This window comes from Spea bombifrons, chromosome 4 (genome assembly GCF_027358695.1).
Source record: "Spea bombifrons isolate aSpeBom1 chromosome 4, aSpeBom1.2.pri, whole genome shotgun sequence".
NCBI classification, from domain to species: domain Eukaryota; kingdom Metazoa; phylum Chordata; class Amphibia; order Anura; family Pelobatidae; genus Spea; species Spea bombifrons.
Window position 1 is genome coordinate 1,284,072 of NC_071090.1, and position 13,680 is coordinate 1,297,751.

The following is a 13,680-nucleotide window of genomic DNA, read 5'->3' on the forward strand; positions in this document are numbered from 1 at the left end:
ACGTTGGTTGGCAATTAATGTAAAATTCCATCTCTAGCAGTATTAGTGGAGTCAGTCCATTGCTGTAATAGCGATAAATGTGCAGCAGACTGTTTTCGCTACGTTATTTATGTAGCAGGCCCCGAACTGCAGTTGAGTTTGTGTCTCGTGTGCATAGGATTCCTTCGGCACTGTGTGCCAGCCAACATTCACGGCAGGCGGACTGGCAGGTGATTGGTCCTCCTTCCAAGTGATGTCAGGTCCGCTGCGGAGCTGACAGCCGTGCTGGGCGTGGTCTGATCGTGTCAGGCTGTGGGTGTGAGCCGATGGGCAGGGTTCGGGAGACAGGTGCGGAGATCTCGCGAGACTTGGGGAAGCCGAGTGCTGGTGCAGCGGGAGGACACGGCGAGAGGGGGCTCCGGGGCCGGGACTCAGCGACAGCAGGTACCGGGGAGTAAAGTCTTTTGTCTATATACTGTACCGTGTAATATCTTTAGGCAGCTCCTTGTTGTCTCTGCCGTATAATATCTATAGGCAGCTCCCTGTATACTGTACAATATCTATAGGCAGCTCCCTGTATACTGCACTGTATGATATATCTATAGGCAGCTCCCTGTATACTGCACTGTATGATATATCTATAGGCAGCTCCCTGTATACTGCACTGAATGATATATCTATAGGCAGCTCCCTGTATACTGCACTGTATGATATCTCTATAGGCAGCTCCCTGTATACTGCACTGTATGATATCTCTATAGGCAGCTCCCTGTATACTGCACTGAATGATATATCTATAGGCAGCTCCCTGTATACTGCACTGTATGATATATCTATAGGCAGCTCCCTGTATACTGCACTGTATGATATATCTATAGGCAGCTCCCTGTATAATGCACTGTATGATATATCTATAGGCAGCTCCCTGTATACTGCACTGTATGATATATCTATAGGCAGCTCCCTGTATACTGCACTGTATGATATATCTATAGGCAGCTCCCTGTATACTGCACTGTATGATATATCTATAGGCAGCTCCCTGTATACTGCACTGTATGATATATCTATAGGCAGCTCCCTGTATACTGCACTGTATGATATCTCTATAGGCAGCTCCCTGTATACTGCACTGAATGATATATCTATAGGCAGCTCCCTGTATACTGTACTGTATAATATATCTATAGGCAGCTCCCTGTATACTGCACTGAATGATATATCTATAGGCAGCTCCCTGTATACTGCACTGTATGATATATCTATAGGCAGCTCCCTGTATACTGCACCATATAATATCTATAGGCAGCTCCCTGTATAATGCACTGTATGATATATCTATAGGCAGCTCCCTGTATACTGTACTGTATGATATATCTATAGGCAGCTCCCTGTATACTGCACCATATAATATCTATAGGCAGCTCCCTGTATAATGCACTGTATGATATATCTATAGGCAGCTCCCTGTATACTGTACTGTATGATATATCTATAGGCAGCTCCCTGTATACTGCACCATATAATATCTATAGGCAGCTCCCTGTATAATGCACTGTATGATATATCTATAGGCAGCTCCCTGTATACTGTACTGTATGATATATCTATAGGCAGCTCCCTGTATACTGCACTGTATGATATATCTATAGGCAGCTCCCTGTATACTGTACTGTATATCTGTAGGTAGTTCATGTATCACTCTCTATACTGTGCTATATCTATCGCCCGTGGGGCAGTACCTGGGGCAGATGTGATGCCCGGTGACGTTTCTCTGGAATTTGTCATTTTTTGGGGTATATTATAACTTCATTATTCTTGTTTATCCCCCTCGCCCCGTAAAATGTATTTATTACCTTTTATTTATTAAGCGCCGGCAAACTCCGCAGCGCTGTTCTGATTGGGCAGTTATTTGTTACCCGCGCTGATTCCACGAGACGTCCGCCGTCTGTAATGACATAATTACCGCGAGTCACGGCTCGGTGTGTTTTGAAGTTGTTGCGAGTGATGTCATACGATGTGTGCGTTTCTTGTTCTCTGAGCTGCACCTCCCCCTCCAGATGGGATTTGGTGCGGTATTTGGTTTAACTGGCCGGACACCTAAAGGACTCCGCCGCCCGGCCCCTTCTTTTCAGTCCGTGTGACTGAAAGTAAAAATGTAAATGTTTAATATGAACCTGGCAGTCTGATACGGTTTATTTCACCCCGAAACCCCATGTGACAATGTATCCGGCAGAGCCTGGGCGCTCTGTTTGTGTTTCACGCGACTTCTATATATTTGTATATTTTTAATAATACCAGCTTAGTGTTTTCTCCACGGATGGGAGTGATGAGACCGGGCACGGTGACTAAATGCAGATTAAAGCGACCCTTTACATTTGGTAATGAGGAGCCGGGGCTCGTTACCGCGTTCCCGGGAAAATGTAATATTAATGACTTTTCCGTCGTATCCCAGGCTGCCGTCTCCTGTCTCCGGGGGTCTCCTGTCTCCGGGGGTCTCCTGTCTCCAGGGGTCTCCTGTCTCCGGGGGTCTCCTGTCTCCGGGGGTCTCGTGTCTCCGGGGGTCTCTGTGTAAGGAATACGTGCGGCAAGGAGCCCACTTTAAAAAAAAGATAAGACCAACGACTGATTAAGGCTTGAGTCTTTACAGGAGAAACGGGAGACTAGACGGGGGCCGGAAGGGGCCGGTCTGCGCTTTAACACATTATGATAGCTGAGAGGTCGCTTTAAATTCCTGCTGAGTTCCCTTTGGAAACCTGTGGGGGGCTTCTGCTGAATCCCCCCCCCCCGGTTATTTGCCCTGCAGGAGGTGTGTTCCGGGTAACTTGTTTATCGACACGTGGTATTCTCACCTCCGGGTGGCTCCGGCTTGGCTCTGACGGAATGCGTTCATCTTCGGGGGCCGGGAATGGCACTCTGTCCCTTTAAATCATACAACATAGCCAGGAAAGATTGCACGTTTTCACAGGGTTGAAAGTTTGCTTTTTTGCCATAAAATCAGCTTTTTCGCACAATAAAATATAAATAACGATGCCGTTGGTGACTCGCCCTGACTGTTCCATTGTTTCCCTGCGGCTCGCCCGACGTTTCAAAAGCCTTTATTGACCCCAAAGTGAGAATGAGTGTGAAAAGTTAATTTGAGCACGGGGGGGGGGGTCGGGTTGGCTTCCTTTTGCTTGTTCGGCAAACACAGATGTTTCGGCGCGTAGCCCTCCTCCCGATACAACACCACAGCTGTTTAACACAGGTGTCGGGGCGGGATAATTCACCGTTCCTTGTTGGCCGTGACACCCCGCCGCCGAAACTCGCCTGGGATCAGCGGCTATCCTCGCCGGCACCGTCTGTTTGATGACGATCCGGCGGTGGAGGTTGACGTTTTGGGGCCGGATTGTGTGCACGTTATTGTTTTTTTACTTTACTGAGAGGGTAGTAGGTACGTGGAACAGCCTCCCAGTAGAATAACTTTTGTAATAACTCAAAGACTTTGTTTCCCAAGCCCGAGACTCGTTAGTGAATGGAATGACGTTTCGTCTGTTGTTATTACGTGCGTCTCGCTGCTTCTGTGATTAATGGGAGATTCTTTAGGGTCGGGATGGAAAGTGAGACTTTGGCTCGGCCGGCCGGGGGTATTCAGAGTGTTTTATGGAGCTTCTAATTTAGTCTGTGACCGGTCTGTGCCACCCGACCGAGAGATTCCTGGGACGCCGATCGCTTAATATACCGATAGCAGCGTCTGGATCGGGGTGGGCGAGCAAGTCGTTTGCCGAGGGCGCCATTTAAGTCAGGTAGCCCCCAACGTACATGAACCGGCCTGTAGCCTAAAGCCCAGTGCGAGCCGGATGGAAGCCCCGGGGTGTAAATGCCCCGGTGGGTCCGGAGGCTCGCTGCCCCCGCTTTCCGCCCGCACGAGACGTCCCTTCCCTTTTGTGGTTATTTTCTGTAACGATTTCTCTTGGGTAATTTTTTTTTATACACAAATTGTTAATCTCTTTTTTTTTTTTTTTTTTTATTTTTTTTTAAATATTGTTTTCTGGGCGTTTTTCTCCCATTCTAAGATTTTTGTCTGAAAGATATAAAAAGCGATGTTGATTCTGAATTCATGTTTCTCTTCTTTGTTTACAAACGTTAAGGATCTTTTGTTACAAAGAGGTACGATGTTACGGGCTGATTCCGCGCCGGGAATAACGACGTTTCATTCTATAAACCATAAGTTTGGTAAATACTTGAACTCCTTAAAGCCGGACGCTGCTTGTTCCGAGTTTATCTCGCGCCTTCGGTCGCAGCGAGCCCAGACGGTGTAACGGCGCCGGGTGATGTGCAACACGCTGCATCACGCTATCCCCCCCCCCCCGGGAAACCCAAGGGGGCTTTAAATACCAGACGTGGCACGGGGCAGGCACATTGTACCCGTTATCATGCCGTTCGGGGTAATTGCTCTGTACCCTGGTATTTGCCCCCGCCGTAGTGCCCATATTGTGTGTATTATTAGACATGGCCCAGGGAGCAGCTGATGCCCGGTGGAGGAGTAATACAACACTCATACTTCCACGAGTTGCCGCGATAAAGATGGAGAGTCGCTAATCCGTGGCCTCGTTTGCCCCCCAGTTCTTAAAGAGGAAGCCCCGCGCGTCGTTTTGTTGTTGATGTTATGAGCGATGCCACGTTCTGCCGTTCGCGGGGCCCGTTGGTTCCGATGGCTCTGCGTTTGCCACCTTTCTCAATGAGGGACGTTTTTATTTTATTTTTCTATTACCTATGTTGGTGTCTTTCCCTGTCTGCTTTTGACTGTAAGCTCTGGTGCTCCAGACCTGCCCCCCCCGTCACAAAAATACATTCCTCGCTGCTGGATAAAGATGAGAGCCGCTTGCTAGAAATCCTCGCTGAGAAGACCGCCCCGCGTGGATAAAAATATGCCAAAAAAACTTAGAGAGAAGCTGCAGCTCCAAAACTGCAGCAGGATTCCCCAGGCATAGTTCACGGTTTGGTGCCACTGGCTGGTGACAAGCTGGAGTAACGCGTCCCCCACATGGTAAATAGCTGGGTAGGAGGGAGAGGGTCCGATGCACGTGGAGGGCTTCTGCCGCATTTGCAGGAGGGATCCCCCGAACATTTAAAGGGACCGGTCAGCTGTCTCGTGCGTTAAAGGGAATTAGAGCGTCTCTGTAATCCAGCCCACCGCTGTTCTAAAGTTTAGAGATATTAAACCCGAAGCCGCTCCTGCTTGGCCCCCGCCGGCCCTTTCTCTCTGCTCTGCTATGAAAATAGCTCCAGATGTCACTTGGTGAGGGTTCTCGTGGGTTACATTCCCCGTTTCCACCGTTTCTCTGATGTTTTGCCAGCCGTTGGGTTTTGTGGAGCCGTCTGACCTCGGCCTGATCCCGGCAGTCTGGGAACGTCCCGTCATCCTGCTGTAGGAATTCCTGGATGGATCCTGCCGGGTTCTGCGCAGGCGCACCGGTTACCGAGCAGAAAATAACCACTCAAAATATATTTTCTTTCGCTTAATTATATTTATTATTTATATATTTACTGTTTATATGAAATAAGCTGTACTCGGCACGGATGATTGTAAGCTCCTGTGCGCCGGGCCCTTCTCACCTGTTGTCATATTGTAATGTTACATGCTACTTGTTATGTCCTGTCTACCCGTTGTACAGCGCTGTGGAATATGATGGCGCTATATAAAACAATAAATAATAATAATATTGCGCAGGTAATGCTGAGCGCTCGCTCGCTCTCATCTGCTCGAGGTGTCGTTTAACGCGTCGCTGTAAGTAAACACATGTTTTATGTTGTATGTCAGGCTGGTGACAGATCCCGTCACACCCCAGCCGGTTACATTCCTGGATTTACACGGCAGTGACACGTTTGCTTTACATTCCTGTGTATCCTGCATGTGATGCTTTATGTGTCCAGAGTGGCGATCTATACGAGCCGCGCATTACGGCCGCCGGAAGACCTTTATATACGGCGATTTTAATAATTCATCAAAACGGACCCGGAATTTTTTACTGGACCCTCTTTTGCGGGATGTTTTTTTTTGTTATATTATCGCAGCAGAAAACGCCAGCTCCCTTTATACCAAATCCCGTCTTATTAATATGAAAAATATATATATATATATAGTCTGTAAACTTTATATGAAGTATAAAAAAAATGTCCCTAGCCGGAGGCGAAACGCGTCAGCTGCTAAAATATATCATAAGGTGGTTTTTAACGCATTTGCTGAGCATTGCGAGCCGTAACCCAAAGGGTGGCGCAGGCGCTCGCGGTGTTACATTGTAGCTGAACCTGTGTTTGTTGCTGCGGGTGGAATCCTTCCCGCGGTTCTGATAATCGGATCGGTTACTGAACCCCCACTCTGAATTTAAATTAAACTGCGTTTTACGGTTTTATTTCGCTTATAATATCCGGCTGGACAGTTAGTAATATTGTTTTTTTTTTGACTAATTGGCTATATTTCGTGTTTTCAGAGTTTGTTACTATGGCGATGACGGCTGGGAACGCCACGTCCTTTCCAATGAGTAACCACACCAGGGAGAGGGTCACCGTCGCCAAACTCACGTTAGAAACGTTCTACAGCAACTTGATCCTACAGCACGAGGAGCGGGAGACACGGTACTGCCTGACGGGCGCGTCGGGGACGGAGGGGAGACGTCGCTTTTATTAAAACCTCTGGGGGGCGGCGAGTTAACACGGACCGCTGATCTTCCGCTACAAACATGCATGTCATCTGTACCGTTTAATGCGCCCGCATGCACATTTTCATTTGAATGACAATCCATTAATGTACATTTTTTTTCTCCTCCTTACAGACAGAAAAAGCTGGAGATCGCCATGGATGAGGAGGGTCTGGGCGATGAAGAGGTTAATCCTTTGTTATTATTGTCATTGAGTTTCTCTCCGTTCGTGGTGACTGCGGTTTATTTTCACCCCTGTTTTAATGTGGCCAACCGAACGTCCATGATGCGGTTGGCGTTTCAGCCGCATGACTGGCGGATGTCATTGTGGGCGCCCTTTTCCTAGCAGTAGGCTGCCCCCTAGTGTTTGAAAAGTATATCCCAGAAAGTTTCAGACACGACCTGCACATCAGTCCTTTCCCATGGAGCCTATAAAAATATATAATAAATAATCATATAGAAGGTTCTGGGTATTGGGAATCCGTGTAGTTTCTGTCTTTCATCGCTTGCTTCTACTTTGGCTCATCCGGAATATGCGGACCGTCCATGCGCGGAGCCGACGTGTTTAAGGAAAGCCTCTTAATTTTAGTATTTGTTTAATTTCTTCTATTTGTAGATACAGATGACATTGAGTATTTTTTTTTTAATCGCACCTGGGTAGCGAAGTGTTAATTAACCCCATATTTAATCCTCAGAAAAAATTACGTCGCTCGCAGCACGCTCGGAAGGAAACGGAATTCCTGCGTCTCAAGAGAACCAGGCTGGGTCTGGACGACTTCGAATCGCTGAAGGTCATCGGCAGGGGGGCGTTCGGAGAGGTCGGTCTCTGCGCGCTCGCCTTTAGGGGAGGTTTTCAGCGGGCGATGCCTGGCGACCCCCTGATTTTAGAAAGGGTTAAATCCGAATAAGAAAATAATATTTTTTAATAGTTTTCGCCTGTACATTTTTTTTTTGTAGGTGCGTCTTGTCCAGAAGAAAGACACCGGTCACATCTACGCGATGAAGATCCTCAGGAAAGCCGATATGTTGGAAAAAGAACAGGTGAGCGGCGCCGCGAACGCCCCAATTAAAGAATGTATCGGAAGAAGTTCTTCTTTCCTTTGTAACGCGAAACGTTGTAACCTCGGCACCGGCAGCACCGGGGTCTGCGATAATTAAATAATACGGATCCCGCGTTATATTATCTCCCGTTATAGGTGGCCCACATACGAGCGGAGCGCGATATATTAGTAGAAGCAGACGGCGCCTGGGTGGTGAAAATGTTCTACAGCTTCCAAGACAAGAGGAACCTTTACCTTATCATGGAGTTCCTGCCGGGAGGTAACGGCAGACGCCGCCGGCTGCGTATTATCTGAGAATAAGAGCCGTCAAAATACGACGGGATAAAGGGGATCGGGGAAGACTAAGGGGACTCGATGGGTCCGGCTTGGTGGGGGAGAGAAGAGAGAGACACGGGAATGGGGGAGAGAAGAGAGAGATGGAAAGGGGGGGAGAGAGAGAGAGACACGGGAATGGGGGAGAGGAGAGAGAGACGGTAAGGGGGGGAGAAGAGAGAGAGAGAGACACGGGAATGGGGGAGAGAAGAGAGAGATGGAAAGAGGGGGAGAGAAGAGAGAGATGGGAAGGGGGGGGGAGAAGAGAGAGACACACTGGATGAGGGAGAGAGGAGATGGGGGGAGAGAAGATGAATGCCTCGTCACCGGCTGGAGTTTTCCTGATATGAATGTTTTTGGGGACCGCCGTTAGGGGACATGATGACGCTGTTGATGAAAAAGGACACTCTGACCGAGGAGGAGACGCAGTTTTATATCGCGGAGACGGTGCTGGCCATCGACGCCATTCATCAGCTGGGATTTATCCACCGAGACATCAAACCGGACAATCTGTTACTGGATGCCAAGGTGCGCTTCTTACCGCAATTTATACTTTTCTTTCGTTTTTTTTGTTTTGTTAGAGGGGAACCCCCACCAAATTGTTTGTCCCTCATAAATTTAATGATTAAAATCAGTGTTCAGACATTTTTCGCTGTGTTCTCTTTTTGTTGTAGTTTTTGCCCCATAATATAAAGTTTTCAGGCAGCTGCATATCAGCCGTTTGTATGATTCTCGCTCTGTTATCTGACCCCCGATCTACTAACCCCCCCCGACTCCTTATCATACTGCCTGTGGGGAACAATAGAATGCCTCGGTCTTAATCACACTAAGACTGTCTATAATATCATTTTTGAACCTCGGATACTAATGACTTTTCCTCAATCTCTCCCCGAAGGGTCACGTGAAGCTTTCGGATTTCGGGCTGTGCACGGGGTTAAAGAAAGCTCATCGCACAGAGTTTTACCGCAATCTCACCCACAACCCCCCCAGTGACTTCAGTGAGTATCTGGCGCGGTGATTATTGCCCCGAGGGGGTGTATTGGCCGCGGTCCGTGTTGGAAGGGAGCGTTGGGTGGGCGCTCTCGGTTGGCGACGTCTCGGTGTAAAGTTGGGGGAATGTCCGCTCCCTGAACCCGGACGACCCGACGTCGGTAACCGCGAGACCCCCCCGGTTCTTGGACGGAATTCTGATGTATTTTAAGGACTTTCTCTCCCACTGTTTCATAAATTTGTGTTTTTGACCCAAATGTTTTTTTTTTTTTTGACCAGCTTTCCAGAACATGAACTCCAAGAGGAAGGCGGAAACATGGAAGAAAAACAGGCGGCAGCTGGTAAGCGGACCCCCGGCCGGACCGTTCTTCTTTTTTCTTTAAATCGCTAGGTTTTTAATCGTTTTGCTCCGTGTGACGGGCTGGGGGCGAAGACGTCTTTTTATTAATCAGAATTTCCGCGGCACAAACGTAGCAATATAGACCCCACCGGCAGATCGGCCCCATCCGGCCCCTCTATCCTGCTGTAAAGACTCAAACCTTAATCAGTCGTTGGTCTCGTCTTAGATTCAGGAGCCGTATGTCTATCCCATGCATGTTTAATACCCTCACTGTATTGCCCTCTACCACTTCTTCTAGGAGGCTGCTCCATTTATCCACCACCCTCTCAGTAAAGTAAAAGTAGGCTCGGAGCATGCAGCTGGTTATTTAATATATGTCTGGGTTAATCGTTCCAGGCGTACTCTACCGTGGGGACCCCGGATTATATCGCCCCAGAGGTTTTTATGCAGAACGGCTACAACAAGCTGTGTGATTGGTGGTCCTTGGGCGTCATTATGTACGAAATGCTGATCGGTGAGTGGATTCTCTTCTTTTTTCCTGTTGTATGGATCTCTATTAACCCCCCAGCAGCTGGATCAGGTCCTCGGAGAGCGGCTGCTGTTGCCCCCCCCCGGTGCGTATTTGTAAAATGACATCATATCCCTTCTAACGGTGCAAATAAAGATGTTTATTGTGGTGAATGAACACATCTGGGGTCCGTTCCATTGTTAGAGCCGCGGAGATAAAATCGCAATTTCATTGTTTTTCTCTTTATTTCCCCGACGTATTTTATTAACTCTTTATCTCCCTGGCTGTTGCTTTGTCTGGCCTCGGAGCGATGAGAGTGATGAGTATTGTTGGCGTTTGGCGGGTTTGTTGTTTATGGCGGCCGGCGTCACGCTTTGTTCTGCGTTATTCCAGGATATCCTCCGTTCTGCTCCGAAACGCCGCAAGAAACTTATAGGAAAGTCATGAACTGGAAAGAGACCCTGATCTTTCCTCCCGAGGTGCCCATATCCGAAAAGTCCAAGGACTTGATTCTCAGGTCAGTTTGGATCTTTTAAAGAGTTCGGAGAATTACTTTTTCCCAGAACCCGCCGGCAGATCGGCCCCATCCGGCCCCCGTCTACTCGCCCGTTTCTCCTGCTGTAAAGACTCAAACCTTAATCAGTCGTTGGTCTCGCCTTAGATTCAGGAGCCGTATGTCTATCCCATGCATGTTTAATACCCTCACTGTATTACCCTCTACCACTTCTGCTGGGAGGCAGCACCACTTTCTACCACTCTCTCAGTAACATAAAATTTCCTTGCATTACATCTCAGCGTCTGACCCTCTAGTTTTAGATCATCTCCCCTTTTTTGATATAAAGGCGATGAAGGAAAATAAATGTTGGTTATTACACTTTATGGATCGTTAAAAATTCTAACTTAATTCTAACGCTGATATTTCATTATTTTTTGACAGGTTTTGCGCAGACGCGGAGAATCGGATTGGTTCCAACAGCGTGGAGGAGATTAAGACGCATGCTTTCTTTGAAGGCGTTGATTGGGGACACATAAGGTACAAAAATCATCCGCTAAACCCGAACGGTTTCTTCATGTTAATAGCTGAGAACTCTTTTAAGCCACGCCCACCCTGTGCCCATTTCCCCTCCCACTTTTCTGCTATATGGGGCTAACCACACCCCCTTAATAAAGCCGCTCCCCCAGAAAAGGGAGGGCTCCGGGTTCCCTGCCCTCGGAGGTTCTCGGGTATCATTTCTGGATCGGGCTCAGCAGCGCCTCCCACTGATTGGATCGTCCAGTCGCCCCGTGATGTCTGCCCTCCTGAGGGTTTATTCTTCTTCCTGCGTCGGTTTACCCACCGTGGGGTATTTAATTCCGTGCCGTGGGCATGCAGTAAGCATGTAGCGTGTTAGCGGTTACGTTGCGTGTCTGGCGGAATAGAAATGTTTCTAACGCGCGATTCATTTCTTATTCCAGAGAGAGGCCGGCGGCGATCACCATCGAGATAAAAAGCATCGACGACACGTCCAATTTCGACGAGTTTCCGGAGTCGGACATCCTGCAGCCATGTATGTAACACGCCGGGGCGGGGGGGCTCATTGCTACCCTGGGGGGAGGTGGGGGGGTCCGGCGTTTTCTTAATTCTCACCAATTCACATTTCTTGTAAAAATTAGTATTTGTGTCGTTTATTCCAGTGCCGAATACGACGGAACCGGACTATAAATCCAAAGACTGGGTCTTCCTGAACTACACGTACAAGCGCTTCGAGGGTCTGACGCAGCGGGGGTCCATCCCGTCATACATGAAGTCCGGGAAGCTATGAACGCGCCCCCCGCGCTCTCACCTAAACGCTACTCAGGTATCCGCCATGCAGGACTCGCTGCGGCAAAAAGGAACTCGAGCTCATCGGTTTCTCTGCAAACGCCACGCCGCCCGTCGGCAATCCCGGTTCTGCTGACTTTCCTCCGGAATTCCGGCTCATCTTCCAGCCTCGGCCCCTCCCCCTTCCTGCGCCTGCCAATCACAGAGAAGGTTTGGGAGGTATCGCCTGGTCCGGACGCACAGGCACTTTAATTTTTATTTTTTGGTTTTTTTGTAAAAGTGCCTGCGCGGTTCCCATGCCAACGGCCAGAAGGCGGCGCTCATTAAACGGTTGCCGTAGGGCGCCAGGCGGTTGTTTGCGTTAACGGAGTGATGAGGCAGCCGTCAGGCGGAAGCTCTGGATAACTTTTTTTTGTTACTTTTTTTTTAAACTGTAAATATTTTACATTTTTATTATTTATTTTCTGTTTTCTCGAGGGTTATTGTTGTTGTTATTATTATATATTTTTTAAATTGGCTTTGTGGCCGGTTTCCAGCTCCTCAGCCCGGACGCCTTCGTCTGCCAATCGGATTTATAAATAAAGGGTAGGTTTGCTTTGAGCTGAGATATTATTATTTATTGATTTTTTTTATATCGCCATCATATTGCGCAGCGCTGTATCGCAGGATGTATAAAATCAGAAATTTATAATTGTTACCAAATTGGATCTGACAACGGCTCTGATCTTAATCGGGGAGGAATCACGGAAAATGAAGATGTGCAGAATAAATGTGTTTTTTAATTTAATTTATATATATTTTGGTAAAGGGCATCCTATATAAATTAAATTTTTGGGTCTTTTTCTGTCTATTATTCTAATCAAGTAGCAATTTCCTAAAGGCGCCAACCTTAATCAGCCGTTGGTCTCGTCTTAGATTCAGGAGCCGTATGCCTATCCCATGCGTGTTTAATCCCCTCGCTGTATTACCCGCTACTGCTTCTGCTGGGAGGCTGCTCCACTTATCTACCACCCTCTCAGTAAAGTAAAACTTCCTCACAGTGAAAACGAAGGATGCGCTGCCTTAACGATTCACGTCCCGGTGCAATAAATTTAAGAAAACCTTTTATTTAATACATAAGCCGTTTCTCATAAATCCATAAACGGTAATAACAGCAGTTTGGGAAACGGTTCATTAAGCATAAGAACGTCTCTGAGCGGCCGGGGCCCCCCAGGGGTCTCGGCACAGAAGGGGGCCCCACGAAACTCGCCTTAATCTCCTGATTAATGGCGTCTATATTTGATATTATTATTGTCGCGCATGCCCAAGGTGCCAACGTAGCACAGGCTCGTAGTTTGAGCAGCACTCTGTTTATTTGCTCCATAATATATATCCTGAGCGGCATACACGAGGAGGGGCCCTTCGCAGATCTTTCAGGGGCCCCGGGATTGTTGTCGGTATGAGACAGACTGGGATGATTCTGCCAATCAGTTCGCCGAAGCCTCTGCCCAGAAACCTCACCGCCTCTCGGGTTTTAATGTACATTTTTTTTTTTGTTAAGCATTAAAATTGTTTATTAAAAAATTCCCGTTTTTTGTGTTTTATTAACCCCCGGGTGCATTCTTGGGCATCTCTTCCAGCCGCCTGATGGTTGGGGCCCCTAAGCTGTATATGTGGTGGCCCCCCATTGCATGTTAAGATCACGCGTGCCGTTGTCTCATGCCGGCTCTAAGCTGCCCCCTGCCACGTTGTTGCATTTGGGGGTGTGGTTAAAGGCTTGGCTGGGCAGAGCCGTTTGTAAAGTGGGGTATTTAGAAGAATAATGGGGTTTATTTACCCCGTTTAATTTATAAAGCCGTTTCCTGCTGTTTCTATACACATTAAAGGGGCTTTAGGGCCGTAGAACCCTGTGATACCCCCCTACCCAGCAAACATTCTGCCCTCCTAGACAAGAGGGGCATCGGGGGGGGGGTAGAGGGGTACCAGGGGCGGAGAGAGGGGCATCGGGGGATGCAAGAACGGCACAAGAG

At 48.1% G+C, this 13,680-nt stretch overlaps 1 protein-coding gene across 2 annotated transcripts; it reads left to right on the forward strand.

The window, feature by feature from the left end:
• Positions 1-309: 309 nt before the first annotated feature.
• On the forward strand, positions 310-11,875 carry STK38L (serine/threonine kinase 38 like). Of its 2 annotated transcripts, none has more exons than XM_053465176.1 (14): positions 310-423; positions 6,453-6,597; positions 6,795-6,846; positions 7,355-7,477; positions 7,617-7,700; positions 7,856-7,979; positions 8,406-8,560; positions 8,928-9,030; positions 9,302-9,363; positions 9,759-9,876; positions 10,264-10,387; positions 10,808-10,903; positions 11,326-11,417; positions 11,524-11,875. In XM_053465176.1, exons 2-14 carry the CDS (start codon positions 6,464-6,466, stop codon positions 11,670-11,672), a joined length of 1,416 nt encoding a protein of 471 aa, XP_053321151.1. In that variant the 5' UTR covers positions 310-423; positions 6,453-6,463; the 3' UTR covers positions 11,673-11,875. The 2 variants fall into 2 exon arrangements, with proteins under 2 accessions (XP_053321151.1, XP_053321153.1); XM_053465178.1 differs by having other exon boundaries at positions 11,545-11,875.
• Positions 11,876-13,680: the final 1,805 nt, after the last annotated feature.